General features: G+C 44.8%; 1 protein-coding gene across 1 annotated transcript in view; it reads right to left on the bottom strand.

Annotated features, from left to right (window-relative positions):
- Positions 1-27,338, bottom strand: part of LOC139378553 (protogenin B-like) — a 35,989-nt gene extending 8,651 nt beyond the window's left edge. The window contains exons 1-14 of the mRNA XM_071120828.1: positions 27,269-27,338; positions 26,199-26,498; positions 20,604-20,748; positions 20,127-20,263; positions 19,760-19,940; positions 19,368-19,483; positions 17,916-18,075; positions 17,386-17,633; positions 14,463-14,627; positions 13,729-14,034; positions 9,115-9,303; positions 2,607-2,702; positions 2,217-2,403; positions 161-288 (exon numbers count right to left, since the gene is read on the bottom strand). Coding sequence (XP_070976929.1) covers positions 161-288; positions 2,217-2,403; positions 2,607-2,702; positions 9,115-9,303; positions 13,729-14,034; positions 14,463-14,627; positions 17,386-17,633; positions 17,916-18,075; positions 19,368-19,483; positions 19,760-19,940; positions 20,127-20,263; positions 20,604-20,748; positions 26,199-26,498; positions 27,269-27,338 — 2,428 coding nt within the window. The remainder of the gene's footprint in view (positions 1-160; positions 289-2,216; positions 2,404-2,606; positions 2,703-9,114; positions 9,304-13,728; positions 14,035-14,462; positions 14,628-17,385; positions 17,634-17,915; positions 18,076-19,367; positions 19,484-19,759; positions 19,941-20,126; positions 20,264-20,603; positions 20,749-26,198; positions 26,499-27,268) is intronic.
- Positions 27,339-27,658: the final 320 nt, after the last annotated feature.

The following is a 27,658-nucleotide window of genomic DNA, read 5'->3' as shown; positions in this document are numbered from 1 at the left end:
GGGAACATCTCAGAGTAGACTGGGAAGGAAGCTGTTGATGTCACTTAAAAAAAGTTAAATAGACTCCTTCATAATGCATAGATCATGAAGGACTCTTTATCCTCGTTATCCTTGGGAAACGTGACATGATGCGTCAGAAGAGAATAAGAGGTTTGTTTACCTGCTGGTAGAGTCCTCTGAAAGACAACCACGCTCCAGGGACTGTCCAGTTGGTCGACATGGAGACGCACCACCAACTCATAGCGAGTGTTGGAGTCCAGGCTCTGTATCAGCACACTCTGGTTGGTACTGACGAGGACAAAACAGACATCCCAGAATAAATATTAGCAATCGTGAGAGGGTTCAATAAAAAAAGAAACACACTCCCATGTTCATAACAATGTCGCGTTTCAATCTCTTGTCAGAAGAGAAGTAAAAGTGTAAAACTAAATCACCACGTGCAATATCAATTTCCACGATCGGAAAAATGACAATGTAAATGGACAATAGCATAGTAGTGAAGTACACTGCAACATGTAGAAAGTGTTGGTCCCACGTTTCATGAGCTGAAATAGAAGATCCCTGAAATGTTCCATACGCACAAAAAAAAGCTTGTTTCTCTAAAATGTTGTGCACAAATTTGTTTACATCCCTGTTCGTGAGCATTTCTCATTTGCAAAGATAATCCATCCACCTGACCAGTGTGTCATATCAAGAAGCTAATTAAACAGCACGGTCATTACACAGGTGCACCTTGTGCTGGGGGGGGGGACAATAAAAGGCCACTCTAAAATGTGCAGTTTTGTCACACAACACAATGCCACAGATGTCTCAAGTTTTGAGGAAGCGTGCAATTGGCATGCTGACTACAGGAATGTCCACCAGAGTTGTTGCCAGAGGTTTGAATGTTAATTTCTCTACCATAAGCCGCCTCCAACATAATTTTAGCGGATTTGACAGTACGTCCCACTGGCTTCCCAACAGTAGACCACGTGTTTGGCGTCAAATGGACGAGTGGTTTGCGGATGTCAACGTTGTGAACAGAGTGCCCCATGGTGGTGGTGGTGGGGGGGTTGTGAACAGAGAGCCCCATGGTGATGGGGGGGGGGGGGGGTTGTGAACAGAGAGCCCCATGGTGGTGGTGGGGGGGTTGTGAACAGAGAGCCCCATGGTGGTGGTGGGGGGGTTGTGAACAGAGAGCCCCATGGTGATGGGGGGGGGGGGGTTGTGAACAGAGAGCCCCATGGTGGTGGTGGTGGTGGTGGTGGTGGGGTTATGGTATGGTATGGTGTTTGCTGATGTCAACATTGTGAACAGAGTGCCCCATGGTGGCGGTGGGGTTGTGGTATGAGCAGGCAATAAGCTACGGACAACGAACACAATTGCATTTTATCGATGGCAATTTGGAATGCACAAAACTACCGTGACGAGATCCTGAGCCCCATTTATTTTAAAGGTATCTGTGACCAACAGATGTGTATATCTGTATTCCCAGTCATGTGAAATCCATAGATTAGGGCCTAATGAATTTATTTCAATGGACTGATTTCCTCATGTGAACTGTAACTCAGTAAAATCAATTAAATTGTTGCATTCATATTTTTGTTCAGTATAATAATCTTAGTAGTAAAGTATTTTTCTTCCTCAACGGACTCCAGGATACAGGTATAAACATCATAAGTATCTTGTAGAAAGAGGAGGAAGGGGAGCGTTACTAAGGTAAACAATAGTACGTTTTGGTAGACAGAAGGGGCTCTTTGGTCAAAGGGGTGAATTGGTCATCAAAAAGAAGGACCAAGGCACATTCTTCATATAATTCATTATTATAATTAGTGTGTCTTCATTATTATTAATCAATTAATATAATTACTATTGATGAATTATTACTTATTAATTAATACAATTATTAATTATTACAATTATTAGTTATTATAATTATTAATCATTATAATTATTCATTATTATTCATTAATTATTATTATTATTAATTATTATTAATCACTTAATATAATTACTATTGATTAATTATTAAAATAATTAATTAATACAATTATTAATAATTATAATTATTAGTTATTATAAGTATTAATTATTATAATTATGAATTATTATTTGTTATAATTATTAATTATTATATGTATTAATTATATGAAGAGTGCCTCTTTTCTTATTGACGATCATAAGTATCTTGTAGATCACGAGCAGTTCTGTTGCAGAAAAAATGGTCATGAACTCACGTCTGAATGTAGCGTATGGCTGATGCGTTCATCAGGCCCACAGGCGTACAGCGAGCTGTGTAGCTGACAGCCTTCCTAGAGGCGAAGGCAGGACGGCTCCAACGCAGGTACACCGCTGACGAGCTGTTAGCCACCGCACTCACATGGTCCGGGGCTGGAGGGGAGGCCACCGGGTGATCTCGTACAGCTACAAGACACACCCACACACAGATGGAAAACAAAACAATTTGTCACAAAAACAAAATAACATTTCCTGTAGAAAATGTGTGCGATTGTTTCAGATTGTTGAATAAGTATTTTTATGGTAGTGGGAGATGTGTTAGAGGCCCACGTAGAATTCAGGATGAACAGAAGCTGAAGCGGATTTAACCGATTTTTCTGTTTACTTACACACACATCCTGGGGTGCTGAGTGTCTGGTCGGCCTGGTAACCATCTCCTACAAGGCTTAATGCCAACAGTTTCACATGGTACTTCCTCCTTGGGTCTGGAAAACATTGAATGATAGATTAATAAATCATTTCTGTGGAAATATATATTATATTTTCTGTCTATTGTCAACTGACCCACGTTCGCGTTAAAAACATCAGTGCGAACAAAAGGCGAATCTGAAATGGCCATTATCAGTCAAAACATAAGAAATATATGAAAAGTTAACAAAAGTTTGCTTTTTTCAGTTAAAGTACTAGCCCCTAAGAGCTGGAGGGCAGACGACCTCTTGGTCTTAGCTGATCGTTCCCTACACACACAGAGTTCAGTGTCTCCCCCCCCTCTTTTCCCCTCAGAACAGCCTCAATTCGTCGAGGCGTTGGACTCTACAAGGTGTTGAAAGTGTTCCACAGGGATGCTGGTCCATGTTGACTCTACAAGGTGTTGAAAGCGTTCCACAGGGATGCTGGTCCATGTTGACTCTACAAGGTGTTGAAAGTGTTCCACAGGGATGCTGGTCCATGTTGACTCTACAAGGTGTTGAAGGCGTTCCACAGGGATGCTGGTCCATGTTGACTCTACAAGGTGTTGAAGGCGTTCCACAGGGATGCTGGTCCATGTTGACTCTACAAGGTGTTGAAGGCGTTCCACAGGGATGCTGGTCCATGTTGACTCTACAAGGTGTTGAAAGCGTTCCACAGGGATGCTGGTCCATGTTGACTCTACAAGGTGTTGAAAGTGTTCCACAGGGATGCTGGTCCATGTTGACTCTACAAGGTGTTGAAGGCGTTCCACAGGGATGCTGGTCCATGTTGACTCTACAAGGTGTTGAAGGCGTTCCACAGGGATGCTGGTCCATGTTGACTCTACAAGGTGTTGAAGGCGTTCCACAGGGATGCTGGTCCATGTTGACTCTACAAGGTGTTGAAGGCGTTCCACAGGGATGCTGGCCCATGTTGACTCTACAAGGTGTTGAAAGCGTTCCACAGGGATGCTGGCCCATGTTGACTCTACAAGGTGTTGAAAGCGTTCCACAGGGATGCTGGCCCCATGTTGACTCTACAAGGTGTCGAAGGCGTTCCACAGGGATGCTGGCCCCATGTTGACTCTACAAGGTGTTGAAAACGTTCCACAGGGATGCTGGCCCATGTTGACTCCAATGCTTCCCACAGTTGTGTCAAGTTGTCTGGATGTCCTTTGGGTGGTGGACCAGTCTTGATACACACAGGAAACTGTTGAGCGTGAAAAACCCAGCAGCGTTGCAGTTCTTGACACAAAATGGTGAGCCTGGCACCTACTTTTGAGCTTGCTAGATACTTAATGCTAAAATTATTCCATTTACATTTTATAGTCGATTTTGACACTAGAATCAATGTTTCTGACTCATATGCCGATGCCAGATTGGCCGTTTTCAAAATGAGAAGTTGATTTTTAGGGCCAATCGCTCTTTAAAAATGGTGCAATTCAATTCAGTGTCTTTCACTTGAAAACGCACCACACGCTAACCATCTCCTAAATCATGACGTATTTTAGGGGACCGTTAAGGATTTGTTTTATATCTTGGTGTGAAAGGTTAGGTTCTGGGTATTGACCAGTGGAAAGGGGAGGGGTGGTGTGTGTGTGTGTGTCCAGGCCTGTTGTTGTGGTGATGGGGGGGATGAGACCAGGAGGCTTGGTGGGAGTCCTGGGGCTAGGGGCTGGGGTGCGGGGGCCAGAGGCAGCATTCAGCTGCTAGGACCCAAGGCCCCTGGGACAAGGGGGGTTGACTAGGGTCAAGGGTCAGGCCAAGATAGAACAGAAGGAATCTGGGCTTCAGGACTGTGGGAGAGGAGAGAGTAGACCATTCTATGACATTTGAAATGTCTTTATTCTTTTGGAACTTCTGTATCTGTAATGTTTACTGTAAATTTTTATTGTTTATTTCACTTCTGTATATTATCTACCTCACTTGCTTTGGCAATGTTAACACATGTTTCCCATGCCAATAAAGCCCCTTGAATTGAATTGAGTAGAGTAGAGTTGAGTAGAGTTGAGTAGAGGAGGAGCCCCCTTTGTTTCCCCTTGTCGGGACCTTCTGTTCCACCTGCCCGCCCCTCCAGCCTTCTATCTACCCTCCACCTGGCCGCCCCTCCAGCTTTCTATCTACCCTCCTCCAGGCTCTATAAACTTCCTTCTAGATAAATATATAAACTTCCTTCAAGATGAATCTATAAACTTCCTTCCTGATAAATCTATAAACGTCCTAGATAAATCTATAAACTTCCTTCTAGATAAATCTATAAACTTCCTTCTAGATACATCTATAAACGTCCTAGATAAATCTATACACTTCTTTCTAGATAAATCTATTAACTTACTTCCAGATAAATCCTTTAACTGTTAAAAGCCTAGATTGAGATCTAATCATATTATGTATCTGACGGGGGCGGCAGGTAGAGAGACTTACAGTAGTGAGTCATTTAGCAGACTCTCTTATCCACTACAGTAGTGAGTCATTTAGCAGACACTATAATCCACTACAGTAGTGAGTCATTTAGCAGACTCTCTTATCCACTACAGTAGTGAGTCATTTAGCAGACACTCTTATCCAGAGAGACTTACAGTAGTGAGTCATTTAGCAGACACTCTTATCCAGAGAGACTTACAGTAGTGAGTCATTTAGCAGACACTCTTATCCAGAGAGACTTACAGTAGTGAGTCATTTTGCAGACTCTCTTATCCAGAGAGACTTACAGTAGTGAGTCATTTTGCAGACTCTCTTATCCAGAGAGACTCACAGTAGTGAGTCATTTAGCAGACACTCTTATCCAGAGAGACTTACAGTAGTGAGTCATTTAGCAGACACTCTTATCCAGAGAGACTTACAGTAGTGAGTCATTTTGCAGACTCTCTTATCCAGAGATACTTACAGTAGTGAGTCATTTTGCAGACTCTCTTATCCAGAGAGACTTACAGTAGTGAGTAATTTAGCAGACTATCTGATCCACTACATTAGGGAGTCATTTAACTGACTCTCTGATCCAGAGTCACTACAGTAGTAAGTCATTTAACAGACTCTCTGATCCAGAGTCACTACAGTAGTGAGTCATTTAGAAGACTCTCTTATCCAGAGTCACTACAGTAGTGAGTCATTTAGAAGACTCTCTGATCCAGAGTCACTACAGTAGTGAGTCATTTAGAAGACTCTCTTATCCAGAGTCACTACAGTAGTGAGTCATTTAGCAGAGTCTCTGATCCAGAGTCACTACAATAGTGAGTGCATACATTTTCATACTGGTCCCCCGTGGGAATCGAACCCACAGCCCTCGGACATCACAGAGGCCATTGTGAAATAGCGGACAGACAGTGGACTTGGATTAGAGAATTGCACTGTCTCAAGACCATAGGTCATAGGTCCTTTGTCTGTCTAGCTCTGGCCAGTCCCAGGGGGCCGTGGGGTGTGGTGGTAACCTCACCCCATCCTGCTGGAAATCGAGTGCTAGTCAAGGAGTCAGGGGGGAGCTCTGGCCCAGTGGCTATAGTACAATAGCCAGGGATAACGTATGCAAGCCAAGGATGAGATCCATGGGAAACGGTGGTGGGAAGAACATCTGGGCCCTGACCTCTGACCCCCTTGGAGGCTTTGCTGCTCACACAATGCTGGGAGAGGGAATGGAGAGACACTGGGGAGGGGACTGGACAGTGACTAGAGTAGCCTGGTCCCAGTTCTGTGTGTGCCGTCTTCACAACTCATACGGTCATCGTGATGCCAGAAGTGACAATGACCACAAAGAGTTGGTAAGACAGCACAAACAGGACCAGGACAGAGATGGAGAGGGGGGTCTGTTTTGGAAACAAGGGTCAGGCCGTACTGATCGGGCACGGACGGGGAGAAAGAGCAAGAAGACATTAAAAGATGTCAGTGCATACACAAAATAAGCCCCTCCCCACTCTCTCCCTAATGTTTAACAATTACACAGGGAGCCAGAAACTCCCCACTCCCTCCCTAATGTTTAACAACTACACAGGGAGCCAGAACCTCCCCACTCCCTCCCTGATGTTTAACAACTACACAGGGAGCCAGAACCTCCCCACTCCCTCCCTGATGTTTTACAACTACACAGGGAGCCAGAACCTCCCCACTCTCTCCCTAATGTTTAACAACTACACAGGGAGCCAGAAACTACCCACTCTCTCCCTGATGTTTAACAACTACACAGGGAGCCAGAAACTCCCCACTCCCTCCCTGATGTTTAACAACTACACAGGGAGCCAGAAACTCCCCAGGCCACTGATGTTTAACAACTACACAGGGAGCCAGAACCTCCCCACTCCCTCCCTGATGTTTAACAACTACACAGGGAGCCAGAAACTCCCCACTCCCTCCCTAATGTTTAACAACTACACAGGGAGCCAGAACCTCCCCACTCCCTCCCTGATGTTTTACAACTACACAGGGAGCCAGAACCTCCCCACTCTCTCCCTAATGTTTAACAACTACACAGGGAGCCAGAAACTCCCCACTCCCTCCCTGATGTTTAACAACTACACAGGGAGCCAGAAACTCCCCAGGCCACTGATGTTTAACAACTACAGAGGGAGCCAGAAACTCCCCACTCCCTCCCTAATGTTTAACAACTACACAGGGAGCCAGAAACTCCCCACTCCCTCCCTAATGTTTAACAACTACACAGGGAGCCAGAAACTCCCCAGGCCACTGATGTTTCATTCTGTGTCCTCAAGCTGGAGTTCTATACCCACATGTACCCAATCTATATCTATACCCACCTATACCCAATCTATACTTACACCCACCTATACACACCTATACCCAATCTATACTTACACCCACCTATACCCAATCTATATCCACCTATACCCAATCTATATCTATACCCACCTATACCCAATCTATACTTACACCCACCTATACCCAATCTATACCCAATCTACACTTACACCCGCCTACACCCAATCTATACTTACACCCACGTATACCCAATCTATACCCAATCTACACTTATACCCACCTATGCCCAATCAATGTCTATATCAATCTATATCTATAGCCACCTATACCCAATCCTTACTTATACCCAATCTATATCTTTACCCAATCTATGTCTATATACAATCTATATCTATACCCACCTATACCCAATCTATGTCTATACCCAATCTATATCTATACCCACCTATACCCAATCTATATCTATACCCAATCTATACCCGCCTATACCCAATCTATATCTATACCCAATCTATATCTATACCCACCTGTACCCAATCTATATAGGTATAGATTTGGTATAGGCGGGTATACATTTAGATAGATTTAGATTGGGTACAGGTCTATAGATTGGGTAAAGGTATAGATCGGGTACGGGTGGGTATAGGTATAGATTGGGTACAGGTGGGTATAGGCAGGTATAGGTATAGATTGGGTACAGGTGGGTATAGGCAGGTATAGGTATAGATTGGGTACAGGTGGGTATAGATTGGGTATAGGCGGGTATAGATATAGATTGGGTACAGGTGGGTATAGATATAGATTGGGTACAGGTGGGTATAGGTATAGATTGGGTACAGGTGGGTATAGATTGGGTATAGGCAGGTATAGATATAGATTGGGTACAGGTGGGTATAGATATAGATTGGGTACAGGTGGGTATAGGTATAGATTGGGTATAGGCGGGTATAGGTATAGATTGGGTATAGGTTGGTTATAGACGGGTATAGATATAGATTGGGTATAGGTGGGTATAGATATAGATTGGGTTTAAGTGGGTATAGGCGGGTATATGTATAGATTGGGTACAAGTGGGTATAGATTGGGTACCGGTGGGTATAGGCAGGTATAGGTATAGATTGGGTACAGGTGGGTATAGGCAGGTATATATTGGGTATAGGTGGGTATAGATATAGATTGGGTTTAAGTGGGTATAGGCGGGTATAGGTATAGATTGGGTACAAGTGGGTATAGATTGGGTACAGGTGGGTATAGGCAGGTATAGGTATAGATTGGGTACAAGTGGGTATAGATTGGGTACAGGTGGGTATAGATATAGATTGGGTACAGGTGGGTATAGGTATAGATTGGGTACAGGTGGGTATAGGTATAGATTGGGTACAGGTGGGTATAGGTATAGATTGGGTATCTATACCTATACCCAATCTATACCTATACCCGCTTGTACCCAATCTATACCAACGTGTACCCAATCTATACCCAGTGGTACCCAATCTATACCCAGTGGTACCCAATCTATACCCACTTGTACCCAATCTATACCTATACCCGCCTATACCCACTTAAACCCAATCTATATCTATACCCACCTATACCCAATCTATATCTATACCCGTCTATAACCAACCTATACCCAATCTATACCTATACCCGCCTATACCCAATCTATACCCAATCTATCCCCAAATCTATTTCTATACCCGCCTATACCCAATCTATACCTACTGTAACTATCACTCACCCAGGCCACTGATGGTGTATTCTGTGTCATCAGGCTGGAGCTGGATGGAGGGCTGTTCTGGTTGGCCCTCCTCATGGTAACAGAGCCGGTAACCCTGGACGACCACGGAGCCTGGAGATGGTTGCCATCGAACCAAGATGGAGGTGCAGTTGAGAGGCTCCAGTTGCTGCAGCAGTGGGGCAGGTGGCACTGTGGGGACACAGGAAGGAGAGTTGGTACGAAGAGGATGATGAAGGACACAGGAAGAAGAGTCGGTACGAAGAGGATGATGAAGGACACAGGAAGGAGAGTATGGTACGAAGAGGATGATGAAGGACACAGGAAGGAGAACAGGTATGAAGAGGATGATGTAGGGACACAGGAAGGAGAGTCGGCATGAAGAGGATGATGAAGGACACAGGAAGGAGAGCAGGGAGGAAGAGGATGATGAAGGACACAGGAAGGAGAACAGGTATGAAGAGGATGATGAAGGACACAGGAAGAACAGGTATGAAGAGGATGATGAAGGACACAGGAAGGAGAGTCGGCATGAAGAGGATGATGAAGGACACATTAAGGAGAGTCGGCATGAAGAGGATGATGAAGGACACATTAAGGAGAGTCGGCATGAAGAGGATGATGAAGGACACAGGAAGAACAGGTATGAAGAGGATGATGAAGGACACAGGAAGGAGAGTCGGCATGAAGAGGATGATGAAGGACACAGGAAGGAGAGCAGGGAGGAAGAGGATGATGAAGGACACATTAAGGAGAGTCGGCATGAAGAGGATGATGAAGGACACAGGAAGAACAGGTATGAAGAGGATGATGAAGGACACAGGAAGGAGAGTCGGCATGAAGAGGATGATGAAGGACACAGGAAGGAGAGTCGGCATGAAGAGGATGATGAAGGACACAGGAAGGAGAGTCGGCATGAAGAGGATGATGAAGGACACAGGAAGGAGAGTCGGCATGAAGAGGATGATGAAGGACACAGGAAGGAGAGTCGGCATGAAGAGGATGATGAAGGACACAGGAAGGAGAGTCGGTAAGAAGAGGATGATGAAGGACACAGGAAGGAGAGTCGGTACGAAGAGGATGATGAAGGACACAGGAAGGAGAGTCGGTATGAAGAAGATGATGAAGGACACAGGAAGGAGAGTCGGTATGAAGAGGATGATGAAGGACACATACAGGCACCGCTTCAGGCCAGGGCACATAGGGGCCGATTCGGATTTAGGAGTTTACGTCTTTCCTACACACATCTTGTAACGTCTGCTTCCAACTCACACCCTCAAACACCTAGATCCCCTGAACGCAGATCCCAATCACCTAAATTCTAATCACCTGTTCACACACCTGTATGTCATTATCACACACTATTTAGTTGAGTTCTTTGCACCCCGTCACTGTGAGGTATTATGTGACGCACGTCTTTCGGAGCTCTGTTTTTCCCGTGATTTACTCCTCCCGTGTATGATAGTTTGGCCTGCCTCACTAACGACACCTTTTTTCCTATTCAATGCATGTACTTTAAGCCTATCGGATTTCCTGTTATCAACCTATTGCTGGTCTCCCGGAGGACGTTACTAGCCTTTTCCCTGCCTGTACTGTTGCCTTTTTGGACCCCCTGTGTATGACCTTCTGCCTGCCTCTGGACCCAGCTACCTGCCTCCTCCTGTGTATGACCTTCTGCCTGCCCCTGGACCCAGCTACCTGCCTCCTCCTGTGTATGACCTTCTGCCTGCCCCTGGACCCAGCTACCTGCCTCCTCCTGTGTATGACCTGCTGCCTGTCCCTGGACCCAGCTACCTGCCTCCTCCTGTGTATGACCTTCTGCCTGCCCCTGGACCAGCTACCTGCCTCCTCCTGTGTATGACCTTCTGCCTGCCCCTGGACCCAGCTACCTTCCTCCTCCTGTGTATGACCTTCTGCCTGCCCCTGGACCCAGCTACCTGCCTCCTCCTGTGTATGACCTTCTGCCTGCCCCTGGACCCAGCTACCTGCCTCCTCCTGTGTATGACCTTCTGTCTGCCCTGGACCCAGCTACCTGCCTCCTCCTGTGTATGACCTTCTGCCTGCCCCTGGACCCAGCTACCTGCCTCCTCCTGTGTATGACCTTCTGCCTGCCCCTGGACCCAGCTACCTGCCTCCTCCTGTGTATGGCCTTCTGCCTGCGCCTGGACCCAGCTACCTGCCTCCTCCTGTGTATGACCTTCTGCCTGCCCCTGGACCCAGCTACCTGCCTCCTCCTGTGTATGACCTTCTGCCTGCCCCTGGACCCAGCTACCTGCCTCCTCCTGTGTATGACCTTCTGCCTGCCCCTGAACCCAGCTACCTGCCTCCTCCTGTGTATGACCTTCTGCCTGCCCCTGGACCCAGTTACCTGCCTCCTCCTGTGTATGACCTTCTGCCTGCCCCTGGACCCAGCTACCTGCCTCCTCCTGTGTATGACCTGCTGCCTGTCCCTGGACCCAGCTACCTGCCTCCTCCTGTGTATGACCTTCTGCCTGCCCCTGGACCCAGCTACCTGCCTCCTCCTGTGTATGACCTTCTGCCTGCCCCTGGACCTAGTTACCTGCTTCCTCCTGTGTATGACCTTCTGCCTGCCCCTGGACCCTGCTACCTGCCTCCTCCTGTGTATGACCTTCTGCCTGCCCCTGGACCCAGCTACCTGCCTCCTCCTGTGTATGGCCTTCTGCCTGCCCCTGGACCCTGCTACCTGCCTCCTCCTGTGTATGACCTTCTGTCTGCCCCTGGACCCAGTTACCTGCCTCCTCCTGTGGTCCTTTACAATAAACACCTGCTGCGCTGTGCGCTTGAAACCAGCTTGAGGAACTCTGCATGGGGCTAGGCTAGGTTAGGCTAGGAATTCACAGAGAGAAACACAACCACTGTGTGTGAGAAGACTATCCCTACCACATAACCCTAAACTTTATCCATAAGCCATGAGGAACTGACCATGACCCACCAGTTGGGATACACTTCTATAAGTGACCAAGCAGATGTGGACCTGACTACATCAATACAGTAGTCTGACCAATCAGATGTGGACCTGACTACATCATTACAGTAGTCTGACCAATCAGATGTGGATCTGACTACATCAATACAGTAGTCTGACCAATCAGATGTGGACCTGACTACATCAATACAGTAGTCTGACCAATCAGATGTGAACCTGACAACATCAATACAGTAGCCTGACCAATCAGATGTGGACCTGACTACATCATTACAGTAGCCTGACCAATCAGATGTGGGCCTGACTATATCATTACAGTAGCCTGACCAATCAGATGTGGACCTGACTACATCAATACAGTAGCCTGACCAATCAGATGTGGACCTGACTACATCAATACAGTAGCCTGACCAATCAGATGTGGACCTGACTACATCATTACAGTAGCCTGACCAATCTGGATCACCCTATCAGGCTGTGATGTTATTCACCTTTATTACTGGAGGTTTTGGGTTAGGGTGTGATGTTATTCACCTTTATTACTGGAGGTATTAGGTTAGGGTGTGATGTTAGTCACCTTTATTACTGGAGGTATTGGGTTAGGGTGTGATGTTAGTCACCTTTATTACTGGAGGTTTTGGGTTAGGGTGTGATGTTAGTCACCTTTATTACTGGAGGTATTGGGTTAGGGTGTGATGTTAGTCACCTTTATTACTGGAGGTATTGGGTTAGGGTGTGATGTTAGTCACCTTTATTACTGGAGGTATTGGGTTAGGGTGTGATGTTAGTCACCTTTATTACTGGAGGTATTGGGTTAGGGTGTGATGTTAGTCACCTTTATTACTGGAGGTATTGGGTTAGGGTGTGATGTTAGTCACCTTTATTACTGGAGGTTTTGGGTTAGGGTGTGATGTTAGTCACCTTTATTACTGGAGGTATTGGGTTAGGGTTAGGGTGTGATGTTAGTTACCTTTATTACTGGAGGTATTGGGTTAGGGTGTGATGTTAGTCACCTTTATTACTGGAGGTATTGGGTTAGGGTGTGATGTTAGTTACCTTTATTACTGGAGGTATTAGGTTAGGGTGTGATGTTAGTCACCTTTATTACTGGAGGTATTGGGTTAGGGTTAGGGTGTGATGTTAGTCACCTTTATTACTGGAGGTATTAGGTTAGGGTGTGATGTTATTCACCTTTATTACTGGAGGTTTTGGGTTAGGGTGTGATGTTAGTTACCTTTATTACTGGAGGTATTGGGTTAGGGTGTGATGTTAGTCACCTTTATTACTGGAGGTTTTGGGTTAGGGTGTGATGTTAGTTACCTTTATTACTGGAGGTATTGGGTTAGGGTGTGATGTTAGTTACATTTATTACTGGAGGTATTGGGTTAGGGTGTGATGTTAGTCACCTTTATTACTGGAGGTATTGGGTTAGGGTTAGGGTGTGATGTTAGTCACCTTTATTACTGGAGGTATTAGGTTAGGGTGTGATGTTATTCACCTTTATTACTGGAGGTATTGGGTTAGGGTGTGATGTTAGTTACCTTTATTACTGGAGGTATTGGGTTAGGGTGTGATGTTAGTTACATTTATTACTGGAGGTATTGGGTTAGGGTGTGATGTTAGTCACCTTTATTACTGGAGGTTTTGGGTTAGGGTGTGATGTTAGTCACCTTTATTACTGGAGGTTTTGGGAGTGCGGTGGGAGGTCCAGGAGGAGGGTTCACACCACCCCACCCTGGTGGCTGCAGAGATCCGGAGAAGGTAGATGGTATCAGGCTGAAGGTCACCGAGGAGGTACTGGGTGTTGTTCTGGGCCAGCTCCACAGACAAAACCGTGGCGTCTGTGGCCGTGCGGTAGGAGAGTCGGTAGGCCCAGATGTTACCACGGGACAGTTTGGTGGACAGGGGTTGCCACGACACCTGGATGTCTGTAGGGCTGTGGCTGGTCAGACTGAGCTCCGGGGTACGTAGGGGCACTGAGGGAACAGGAAGAGCGACATCATATACATCATTATATATTAGTCATTTAACAGATTCTCATTTCCAAAGCGACTTTCCAATCAGTGCATCAACTAATCGAGGTAAAACGATCACATAATATGTTTAACATCATTACAAAAGGTAAAAAACCTTCTTCAGAAGAGCCAATATCTGAAGAATAACGCGAGTGAATACGTATATTCAATATAATAAATAGTAATATGATATAATAATATGATAATACATTGACTCACATCGTTCACCTGAATATTACGGCAATATTATCTCAAATGAAGCGATTTAGTGAAAGGAATCATTGAGTCCCTGTCCTCTACTGCTCAACTCAACTCAACTCAATTCAAGTATATTTTATTGGTGTGAAAGAAAATAAAAAGTATACAAATTTGTATGGCCTTATACTCACCGTCCTCCAGAGTGTGTTGACAGACTTGGTCAGACATACGGCTAGCTCCCATCGGCATATAGGCCACAATGTAGAACGAGTAGTTCCAGGCTGGCTCCAAGTCATCTATGATGTAGCTGGTCGTGTCGTTGCCAATCACTGCCTGATACTCCTCATTGTTTAGTCCTGGAACGGACAGGCAGCAGATGAAAAGCATAGGTTTAACGTAACGTGTAAGATGCCTCAAATGTAGGGCTCCCTTTAAAAAAAGAGGAAGTACCTCAAATGGGACCTGGTTAAATAAATGAGAAATAAAAACTAATAAAATAGATATAAAAAGACCAGAGATCTTCATAACTCTGTGGTATATAAACAAATTGAATTCACTGTTTGGGTAAACTACCCAGCAAACCAAAATTGGTTCTGTGAACGTTGCTCTTACATTTTGTTTGCGACATTTTGTATGCTCAAAATGTGTGTTATTACATGATCTGGAAACCTAATTAGAACGTTTGGGGAATGTTCTGTGGGTGGCTGTTACAGATGTTGTGCACAACATTATAGTTAGGTGAACGTTCTACGGATATTTCATTTAAAAAAACATTGTTTGAATGTTTTTTTGGGGGGGGATGTTATCCTAACGCTAGATAAAACCTTAACTATAACTTGCAGTCAAAGGGCTACCCACCAGCCTTGAAACAGAACTGGAAAATGGCAACATTATTTCGTAGATAATTGTAATTAAGTTGAAAAAATTGTGACTTGTAAAAATGGCAAATTAATTAAAATATTATAAATAAAAGGTACAATTTCAAAATCATATCCCATTTTGGGTAATTTCCCCTAGCAACATTATGAGGTTGCCATGTTAAATCTTGGTTACCATTGTTACACACATTCCATTGTCCATGTCTGCAAAAAGAAAGCGCCGGACCGGACCGGACCGGAGGAATCCAAAAACAATGCGAGATAACAAGCTAAATAGCAACAACAACAAAAATATCAGATGCCAGAACAGTATTTTATTTAGTTGTCAGGACCCTTGCATGTTTTGAGATCAGTGTAAGCTAGCAAACGTTGACCTGTCTTTAGTTTAGCGAGCAGGAAAGAGCAATGATGGCCCTTGTAGGCTAAGTACAGCTGCCCAAAGGGCCTTATATTAACCGAGAAGTTCTGTGAGCCAGTGTGCAACAAAAGTAACCAAAGTGAAACTGTGTTTTTGATGCTAAATATCATAACTTTGATTAAAGAAAAAAAAAATGTATGTGCAACTTTTACAAGTTTTGAATCATTCATGCTCATAACACTATATACATAATGTTGCAGTTCAGTTTTCTGGGTCACGGAGCAACACATTTTTGGTAGGTGGCCCTTGGACTATTGCAGGGAATCTTAGCTAATGTTCCGGGAATGTTTCTGGTTTGCTGGGTAGTCTTTTTTCTGTAAACATTGACCTAATGCAGAGCAGAGTCACATTCCCTGTGACATGTCTTTCCTGCCTAAAGGCCTTAAACAGTCCTAACCTGTAAGTTAAAGAAAAACTTTTTGTTTACATTTGTCTGTATCCACTTTTTAAGTGTTTTTTTTTTTAGCAACTGTCAGCAATTATTGTTGTTTAAAATGTCAGTTAACTAATGTTTCTAGATTATCTTCTGATTTAAAAACATTATTTGTGTGGAGGTGCTGACTAATGCATCACGTTTCGGCATCACTGTGCCTTCTTCAGGTTCTCCTTGTGGACCCTGAGGAAGGCACAGTGATGTCGAAATGTTGGTAAATACCCATTAAATTGCTGGGAGTTTATATATGGAGTGTGTGACTTTCTTTATTTTGATAGTTTGTAGATTTTATCTTCTAACATTACAAGTGTTTGGAGGTCTGTTTGGTCTGGAATAGTAGACAGAGTAAGTCCTATTTCAAAACCATTATATCAGGCTTTAAAGAAAATGGTGTCCTGTCCCTTTAAGAGCGAGAGCGGTGTGGTTGAGAAGGTTGAGGGTGGACAATGGCGCGCCGTAGCTGTTGTTATTTTGGAGCGTAGGCCATTCTTCCTGCTTAAACCTCGACCTCGCCGTGGCGACAACAGATGGCCTCCAAGGAAAGCTGGTCACACATTAGACTACTAGAGCCGTAGAGGTTAGAGCCCTGCCTGCCTCCATAGTCTATTGAGGTGGACTGGACTCACTCCTTTCAATACCTTCATTGTGAAGTTCAACAAACTTCAACCACAATTTGCAACAGTTCTCAGTGACTTTTGGCGCCTGTAACATAAATTGGTACAAAATATATATATTTTTTTTATAAAATTATTTTCTGGACAGAAAAGATGAATGTATGAAGAAAAAATACATTTTCCACGCCTCTGTTATTCTCGCCAGTGATTTCTTTAGAACGCCCACATATCAAACAGTATTTGAATTGTCATCGTGTTTTAACCAGAAAGTCCCTTCCGATAAATCATCTCTTTTCCTAGAGGGATCCGATAGCTGCGGCTTGTAGACATTCCTTTTGTCATCTATCCTTGTAAGACGACATGTTTATTTCTCCCTCTCTCTGTCTTTAATCCTGCCTTCAGGATTCATGTCGCGTACAGAGTATGTGATGACTTATGTCAGCATTATACAGATGTAGGATCTTAATTTGATCACTATTTTGTTGCTGAGAATTTTCCTGCACGGCAGGAAATGCAAACTTGCAATGTTTTTGAGGTTTAAAAAGGCTTCTAAAGTTTGTAATTTCCACTTTGAAACGTCAGACTTGATTTGCCCTCATGAAATATATTTCAACCCTTTCCAAAAATGTCCATTAATTAGAATCCACATAATAATAATTCCTGCTGCTGCAGGATTATTTTCCTGCTGTAGCAAACTTGCTCAAATTAAGATCCTACATCTGTAATAAGGACATTATTAAGGCTCATACAAGCTTATAACAAGTCATTTACCCTCAGCTTTCATGTAGTGTACAGAGTAAGCAATGACTTTGTCAGCGTTGTAGATGGGTCTCTCCCAGGCAAGTAGGATGGCTGAGGAGGAGATGGTTTCAGCGTGGATGTTCCTGGGCGCGCTGGGCCGGTCCTCAGACATCACCACGATGAGGCGTGCCAGGGACAGAACGCTGCCCTGCTCATTCTCCGCCACACACTGGTAGATGGCATCATCCTCCGGGATGATCTGAGTGATCACCAGTTTACTGTGGAGGGAAACACAGAATTAGTGAACATCGAGTAAAATCAGGAAATGGGGGGGTTCTCCCAATTCCCTTTTATAAAGTTTTTATTATGTAGACATTGTGTTTAGATTTCCGCAAATTTATTGTAGGGCACTATTACTACAATCTGTTCTTGTTATACTGAAACTGTGAAGTTTTCTAATCCAAAAGAAAATGAAACAGCTAAATCTATTTTGATTTGTTTAGGGATAAGTGGTGAATTGTCTAATAAGTTTAATAAGGTGGAATACGTTAAGGTTCTACCTGTTGTACATCTTGATCCTGCCGTTCAAGTGCACCTCCTCTCCATTTTTCAGCCAGGTGATGCGAGGTGGGGGCACACCCTGAGCCTGGCACATGAAGCGGGCAGTGCCAGCCCTGGGACGAGTCTGGCTCTCTGGCCTCTCCACCATGGACGGAGGCTCTGGAGGGACATAACAATGGGTAGATGAGGTTAGTTTCCCCTTCAACAGGTAGATGAGGTTAGTTTCCATCTTTAACGGGTAAATGAGGTTAGCTTCCCTCTTTAACAGGTAGATGAGGTTAGTTTCCCTCTTTAACTGGTAGATGAGGTTAGTTTCCCTCTTTAACTGGTAGATGAGGTTAGTTTCCCTCTTCAACAGGTAGATGAGGTTAGTTTCCCTCTTCAACAGGTAGATGAGGTTAGTTTCCCTCTTTAACTGGTAGATGAGGTTAGTTTCCCTCTTTAACAGGTAGATGAGGTTAGTTTCCCTCTTTAACTGGTAGATGAGGTTAGTTTCCCTCTTTAACTGGTAGATGAGGTTAGTTTCCCTCTTCAACAGGTAGATGAGGTTAGTTTCCCTCTTTAACTGGTAGATGAGGTTAGTTTCCCTCTTTAACAGGTAGATGAGGTTAGTTTCCATCTTTAACAGGTAGATGAGGTTAGTTTCCCCCTTTAACAGGTAGATGAGGTTAGTTTCCCTCTTTAACAGGTAGATGAGGTTAGTTTCCATCTTTAACTGGTAGATGAGGTTAGTTTCCATCTTTAACAGGTAGATGAGGTTAGTTTCCCTCTTTAACAGGTAGATGAGGTTAGTTTCCATCTTTAACAGGTAGATGAGGTTAGTTTCCCCTTTAACAGGTAGATGAGGTTAGTTTCCCCTTTACATTATAAAGCTCTTTGAGCGTCTGAAAAAAACACTATTCAATTCCATCCAAAAGATACACGGATGATGGTTGAGGTCAAAGACAATATAACAGTTCGATCTCTGTGGTTCCAGTACTTTACATTGTTGTCTGAAAACACATACAGTGGGGTAAAAAAAGTATTTAGTCAGCCACCAATTGTGCAAGTTCTCCCACTTAAAAATATGAGAGAGGCCTGTAATTTTCATCATTATTATTATTTTCCAACATAATTTGCAAATAAATTCATTAAAAATACTAGAATGTGATTTTCTGGATTTTTTTTCTACATTTTGTCTGTCATAGTTGAAGTGTACCTATGATGAAAATTACAGGCCTCTCTCATCTTTTTAAGTGGGAGAACTTGCACAATTGGTGGCTGACTAAATACTTTTTTGCCCCACTGTATATTGGAGCAATGAATACGGGCATAAGATTCTGGAATCGGAGACACAGATTTAAGACAATCCTGGACAACAACAACAAAAAAACACTTTCAATGAAGATTATCGACTGAACAGGCTTATTCTGTTGTGCAGGAAGGAAATGTACCCCAAGTATTGTACCCACCGAGCACGGTGAGGTTGGCAGCAGCGTTGGTGTAGTTACGAGTTCCTGGTGTGGAGGCTCTACAGATGTAGACTCCGTTGTGCTGAGGCTTCACATTACTGATCAAGAGGTTCCCACTGACAGAAAAACACATCAAACTTGACGCATTTCAAACACACTTTTACCATTAAAACAAAACACCGTAGTGAAAACAAAAGAACATAAAACACAACAGATGTCTTAAATAATACTAATACAACCACTGATTTAAAAGGCCAAGCTATATAGGACGTTGATTAAAGGTACAGTCGGCCACGAACGAAGTAAACAGCAGTATTGGGGGCGAACGTCAGATCATTTATTCTCAGTTTAAGCGTGATTCAAAAACCATCCATGGTGTTTGTCTGTCTTACCTGCCCAGCACCCTGGCATTGTACACGTCAATGGGTTTACTGTCGGCTCGGCTCCAGGATATGATGGGTCTGGGGTTGCCCGTAGCGATACACTCCAGAACCACAGTGTGGTGGAGGGACACCGTCACATTCTGGGGGCCCGCTACGATCCGGGGCGTCTGACGAGGCTTAGGGCCAACACCTGAAACAGACAGGAAGACCAAGACACATGTCAAGTAAGCATTAAAGCAATAAACAACGTTTCTATGTACATTAATGGAAATATACCAGGAAGTGGAGACGTGATACAGCTGTCCATAGGATAAATACACAGATTGCTTCTTTTATTGAATAAATGTTTTTGTTGACAGTTCTTATTCTCAATTACCTGGTTTGATAACGGAGAGCGTTGCCTCGCTGCTGTTGACGCGGTTGCCGATATTGGTGGCCACACAGCGGTACTTCCCAGCATCCTCTAGCTGGACGTTGTGGATCTGGAGAACTCCGTTGGGCAGGACTGTGATTCTAGAGAGACACGGTATAGTCAGTGATAGTTAGTACCAGGACCTGATAGAACAGTATAAACACAACCCCCCCCCCCAAAAAAAGCAATGAGATTGAAGTAAACTCAAGAGACAAATGCGGTCTTGTATATTGAATTGTACCCTAACATAAACACACATATTAATACCATACTAGTCTGATTTTAAGAATATTTTAAAAACTATACAGCTATGGAGTGGAATGACAAATGCTTCTTGACCACAACTCGTGGTCAAGGTAAGCATGGTCCAGCTGCAGACCCTGAACATCGCTTGTAAGAACCTTTTTACATTAAAACACATTATATTCATATATACTGTACCTGTCTGTCTCCAGCGGTAGTGTGCTTTGGTCTAGCTCCCAGGTCACGCTGGCAGGAGGGTTAGAGGTCACCTGACAGGTGAACCTGGCCACGGAACCCTCAGTCACCTCCAAAAGCACAGGGTGCACCACGAACGGTGAGATATCTGGAGCACACAATGAAAGACCAATTAGCTATGGGACACAACACACAGTCTGGCCAAAGGAAGCAGTGGTCACTCTGTTTGGTATTGACTCTCCACAACACACAGTCTGGCCAAAGGAAGCAGTGGTCACTCTGTTTGGTATTGACTCTCCACAACACACAGTCTGGCCAAAGGAAGCAGTGGTCACTCTGTTTGGTATTGACTCTCCACAACACACAGTCTGGCCAAAGGAAGCAGTGGTCACTCTGTTTGGTATTGACTCTCCACAACACACAGTCTGGCCAAAGGAAGCAGTGGTCACTGTTTGGTATTGACTCTCCACAACACACAGTCTGGCCAAAGGAAGCAGTGGTCACTCTGTTTGGTATTGACTCTCCACAACACACAGTCTGGCCAAAGGAAGCAGTGGTCACTCTGTTTGGTATTGACTCTCCACAACACACAGTCTGGCCAAAGGAAGCAGTGGTCACTGTTTGGTATTGACTCTCCACAACACACAGTCTGGCCAAAGGAAGCAGTGGTCACTCTGTTTGGTATTGACTCTCCACAACACACAGTCTGGCCAAAGGAAGCAGTGGTCACTGTTTGGTATTGACTCTCCACAACACACAGTCTGGCCAAAGGAAGCAGTGGTCACTCTGTTTGGTATTGACTCTCCACAACACACAGTCTGGCCAAAGGAAGCAGTGTTCACTCAACTTAAGACTCAATGTATTTCTGCCCACGAGTCTCAATGTTCTAAACTGCCTTTAGAACACACAGACTGCCCTTAGAACACACAGACTGCCCTCAGAACACACAGATTGCCCTCAGAACACACAGACTGCCCTCAGAACACACAGACTGCCCTCAGAACACAGACTGCCTTTAGAACACACAGACTGCCCTCAGAACACACAGACTGCCCTCAGAACACACAGACTGCCCTCAGAACACACAGACTGCCCTCAGAACACACAGACTGCCTTTAGAACACACAGACTGCCCTCAGAACACACAGACTGCCTTTAGAACACACAGACTGCCTTTAGAACACACAGACTGCCTTTAGAACACACAGACTGCCCTCAGAACACACAGACTGCCCTCAGAACACACAGACTGCCCTCAGAACACACAGACTGCCCTCAGAACACACAGACCGCCCTCAGAACACACAGACCGCCCTTAGAACACACCGACCGCCCTCAGAACACACCGACTGCCCTCAGAACACACCGAATGCCCTCAGAACACATCGACTACCCTCAGAACACACCGACTGCCCTCAGAACACACCGACTGCCCTCAGAACACACAGACTGCCCTCAGAACACACAGACTGCCTTCAGAACACACCGACTGCCCTCAGAACACACAGACTGCCCTCAGAACACACAGACTGCCCTTAGAACACACAGACTGCCCTCAGAACACACATAGAATAACCAGGGAGTTCATGAGTTCTAGATGCAAATTGGTGCAACATATTCAAATGAATTTATTTACTTGACCATTAAGTCCAGGTGAGGCAGTTAATAACAAATGGCTGCCTGGATGGTCTGTAGGACCCCAACCATTTAAAAACGTTTCTCTGATGAACTTGTTATCAAGTGTTTCACAAAACGTCTGCATTGATTTCAACAACTTTGCTTGGGAATTTGAATATTCACCTTTCAATCTAATAGTTTGAAGATATAAGGTCAAGTCTTGTCAAATCCTGACGTTGATAAATGTGATCTGAACCCACGAGGGAGTTTAATACAGCCCAGCCACCACGCTCTTGTCTTTGAGCCAATCATCTGTGCAGCTGGTCAGCTGGCCGGATCAATAGAACAATCAATAGATCAATGGGAGAATGGCATTGAATGATGATTAGGTCATAAATTAACACGAATCAATGGGCTGGCTCTCAGGAGATAGGGCTTTAAGACTGCAGATAGATGAAGAAGGAGGAGGCGGAGGAAGAGGAGGAAGACGAGGAGGAGGAGGAATATAAATAATAAAAGTATGATAATGAATCATCACAGAGATCTTCAATAACGAACACTAGAAGGTTATGTCTGCCTGACCATTGAGTATGTAATACAAACACAATGTGTCATTGGAAACAACAGAAACTAACGTCGTGTCCATTTTAGTCAGGATGGCTGAGTGATGAGCTCAGTGATGTTAACTAGGAATCTTTCCATAAGCATACCCTAAAACTCACACAAATCCACTGGAAACATATAGGTAGGTACCAGATCAATGTTTACCCTTCAATATGTGTGTTTTTAGTGATAACACATCTGACCTCTCTCAGTCACATGACCAGGCCAATACCATGTTAAAGACCCCAGTCACAGGACCAGGCCAATACCATGTTAAAGACCCCAGTCACAGGACCAGGACAAAACCATGTTAAAGACCCCAGTCACAGGACCAAGACAATACCATGTTAAAGACCCCAGTCACAGGACCAGATCAATACCATGTTAAAGACCCCAGTCACAGGACCAGATCAATACCATGTTAAAGACCCCAGTCACAGGACCAGATCAATACCATGTGAAAGACCCCAGTCACAGGACCAGGCCAATACCATGTTAAAGACCCCAGTCACAGGACCAGATCAATACCATGTTAAAGACCCCAAGCAGATTTGAATAAAAAATATTTCCTATTTAATTTGAAGCCTAATAAGAACAATATTGTACACAAATAAAAGCTAAACCTAATGTTGAGAAGGTCATCCTTGCCCTGTATTGGAGAGAACAGCAATCAAATGGCTGCCTTCCCCATTGCATATGATAATCACCTAAATATCTTATTAAAAAAATGTTAAGGGCCTCCTGAGTGGTGTAGCGGTCTAAGGTACTGCATCGCAGTGCTTGAGGCGTCACTACAGACCTGGGTTCAATCCCAGGCTGTGTCACAACCAAAACCGGGAGGGTTTTGCCAGGAGGGGCTTTACTTGGCTCATCGTGCTCTACTGACTCCTTGTGGCGGGCCGGGCGCCTGCAAGCTGACCTCGGCCATCAGTTGAGCGATGTTTCCTCCGACACATTGGTGCAGCCAGGTTCCGGGTTAAGAAACACGGCTTGGCGGGTCATGTTTCGGAGGACGCATGACTCGACCTTCGCGTCTCCCGAGCACGTTGGGGAGTTGCAGCGATGAGACAAGATCGAAATTGGGAAGAAAAAGGGGGGATTGTAAAAATATTAAATTTAAAAAAATATTTTTTTGTAACATGAGAAACATCTTGATAACAATGGCACCATGGAATGTAGGCCTAGGTCCTCACCACCCAGAGCCAACTACCCTGGGCCCTGCTAAGATGATCTAAATGCCCACCCATAGATAAGAGGCCAGGCCATCCTCTCTGGTGGGGGTTTCTGCCGGTGGTCGGGGTCAGCCATGTTGGGGGGGGTGTGGCCCGGGCAGCAGACTACTCCACTAATATGGTCAGCCCAGTCTAGCTTTGTCGTAAACAGCAGATCAATGGACAGGTCAGACTGCACAAAGGTTCCCTTAAAGGAGGTCAGGGTTCAAACCCAGCCCCCCCCCATGTCCATCCAATTTCAGCCCAAATTGGGGGGGGGGGGGAGACCTGGTCGGATCGAAGACTGTTATCGGTCTGGTCAGCTATTGTCTACCCAAAAAAAAAAAAAAAAAAAAAAAAAAAGAGACTTTGTTTTTTTGTTAGTTGTTTTGTTTTAGAATATGAAACAATGTTGCTGTAGTATGATTGTAAAGATGCGGGTGTAGTGTGATGTCATAGAGCACGTTGCTCTATGACATCAGTGGTAGAACACGACTGTTATCAAACTGAAATCAGACATAATAATAAACATCACAGAACTCTCGTAGCTTTCCTTTCCTGAGCATTTTTTTCTTCTTCAGATGTTTGATAATACAACCTAGTCACCCGCATGACAGATCGGGCCTAGTCTATACATACATAGAACAATAGAGTTGCCCTTGACAATGATAGTGAGTGTGGGAGAGGTCAGCGACTAGAGAGCCACTGAAAGGACCAACGGACTAGTGAAAGGACAGAGGACAGCAGGACAGGGCAACCCCCAGACCCAGCACAGAGCTCAGAGCAGGCTAGGCCGGGCGGTGACATCACAAAGACTTTCCCGTGCAACCCTTGACCTCTCTGGGCCTCTGGGAATGATGGGGAGCAGCAGAGAGAAAGAGAGATGCCCCTCCTCCAACCTCTGCCTCCCCAGCCTCCATACAGCTGGCCAAAACCTTTAACCCTTTAGGAGCCACACTCATCATTGCCAGATCTAACAACTATTATCAAAACTTACAATAAACTAAGCAACATCGATATTGGTGTTGCTTTTGATAAACAAAGAATATATAGCTGGAATACAGCTGTCCTGTCCACTGAGATGTGGACACAACTAATGCCCTGCAACAGAGTCTTTTCTTTAGGGCCAGTCAGGAACTGTCAGGAACAGTCAGGGCCAGTAAGGAACTGTCAGGAACCGTCAGGGCCAGTAAGGAACTGTCAGGAACCGTCAGGGCCAGTAAGGAACTGTCAGGAAACGTCAGGGCCAGTAAGGAACTGTCAGGAACAGTCAGGGCCAGTAAGGGACTGTCAGGAACAGTCAGGGCCAGTCAGGAACAGTCAGGAACCGTCAGGAACAGTCAGGGCCAGTCAGGAACAGTCAGGGCCAGTCAGGGCCAGTCAGGAACAGTCAGGGCCAGCCAGGGCCAGTCAGGAACAGTCAGGGCCAGTCAGGAACAATCAGGGCCAGTAAGGAACTGTCAGGGCCAGTCAGGAACAGTCAGGAACCGTCAGGGCCAGTCAGGAACAGTCAGGAACCGTCAGGGCCAGTCAGGAACAGTCAGGGCCAGTCAGGAACAGTCAGGGCCAGTAAGGAACAGTCAGGAACAGTCAGGAACCGTCAGGGCCAGTAAGGAACAGTCAAGGCAGGCCAGACAAAGGACTAAAAGTGACAGACAATCACAGAGAGAGAGAGAGCACTGGTCTCCACTGACAATGAACCAACACAAGAACACGGCAGACTGACTGATCCCATTTTCCAGGAAATGGTGTGTGTGTGTGTGTGTGTGTGTGTGTGCGCGCGCTTCCATATTACTTTTCCTAAATTACACATATAACCTGTTAACCTGAGTATTTAATTATCTTTCAGACTGTCCATCAGTACTTAATTGATGTTTAAAAAAAACTTTGAAAGAAGTCTATAACTCCACAATAATATTTTACCACCAATAAGGAGAGGCCTGTCCACTTCCTAAAAACACTGGACAACTTCTAATGACAGGCAAAACTTTACTGAGGACTTTTCTCAATAACGTGTTTGTGTGTGTCATTACAAATGTTGTTGTTGTTGTTGTTGTTCTATAGCATTCTACATACAACCTGCGACGATGTGTTTGATGTACCTGTTAAGAGGTATACACAATGCTTTCCAGTGACACATTGTATTTGCCTCATGCTCCATACTTACTTGTGATAGTCAGTCGGGATCTCTGGCTTAATATGGCTCCATATCTATTCTGAGAGAGGCATTGATAGAACCCTTTGTCTGACTCCTCTCCGTCTCTCCTGACCTCAGGTATGTACAGTGATCCGTTGGACAGGATTTGTAGCCGTTCGCTCTCCTCTACCCTGACTCCATTCCTCAGCCATCTGATGGTGATGGGAGGCTGTCCGTGGGCCACACAGTCCAGGGTCACTGGATCCCTGGTTATTACTACAACATCACTGGGTTCTGTGATGAAGGAGAGCTCACTGAAACAAAAAACACCTGGGAAATGGAAAGGAGAGGGGACCGTTAACGAGATGGAAGGAGGAGGAAGGATGGAGAAATGGATGGATGGAGAGGAAGGCATTCATATGTTAGGTCTGTCCTGTCAGATCTGGGGGACTCTATTGGGCACTTATGTATTGCACAATACTTGCATGGTTACCATAGCAGTGTATTATAGCAGTGTATAGCTTTTAGTGTAAAATTCTCGACCGTTTCATGTATTTCCTGATAAATACATTACAAATAGAAAGAAAAATAAATAACTCTGATACAGTGTATAGCCTAGTTATTGCTCAGGTTACTTGGTACACAATACAGTGTTGATGAGACCAAAAAATATATACCAAATTGTCCGTTTGAATTGGGAAAAATCCGTTAATTTGAATATTTGAATGCATGGTTTTGGTCCATGCAGAAATTAACAACTGGACACTGGCCAAAACAATCACCGCCACTCAAGTCAGTCACTCGATTCCTCTAAACTATGTAATCATAGCATTTTACACAGAATATTAACTTGTTTTTTCCTTTTACGTTATAAACTATATAAAAAAATTTTCATCGTGCATCCTTTTTTTTGCCCGGTATATTATCCGCCCAAAAGGTTGTGGCTACATTCTGTGGTCATCCGGTCTGGTACAGTTTATGTCTGGTCACACACACACACACACACAACACACACACACACACGGACCTCAAACTCTCTTGCAGTTGCAAAGAACTACTGACACAGAAAAGATACAGGAAGAAAACAAAAATTACTTAACCTGATAGTTGAATAAACAAAACAAAACACAGCAAACACTGCTGGTATCGATTCCTTTTCAAAATCGCCATTTATTCCGATTGTCCTGTCATTCTATAAAGGAGGACCGCCGTTCCCCATCGTGCTGCGAGCCTCCCTCAAATGACGAATGACACCGGTGCTGAGAACTCCTGAGACAGACTCCGGCTGAGACCCCACCCCCCTGACGGCGCATGCGCTTCTTGAGCCAAGCTTTAATCGTGGGGCGCATGTGGTGGGTTTCCACTAGTGGTTCCCAAACTGTGTGGCGAGGGGTCTGCGGGTCGGCCGCGGGTGTGGGCAGGGGGGAACCACTAGTGGAAACACACTACATGTATAGTACCAGTCAAAAGTTTGGACACACCTACTCATT

Source organism: Oncorhynchus clarkii, chromosome 2 (genome assembly GCF_045791955.1).
Source record: "Oncorhynchus clarkii lewisi isolate Uvic-CL-2024 chromosome 2, UVic_Ocla_1.0, whole genome shotgun sequence".
NCBI classification, from domain to species: Eukaryota; Metazoa; Chordata; class Actinopteri; order Salmoniformes; family Salmonidae; genus Oncorhynchus; species Oncorhynchus clarkii.
This window is presented reverse-complemented; position numbering and strand designations above follow the sequence as displayed.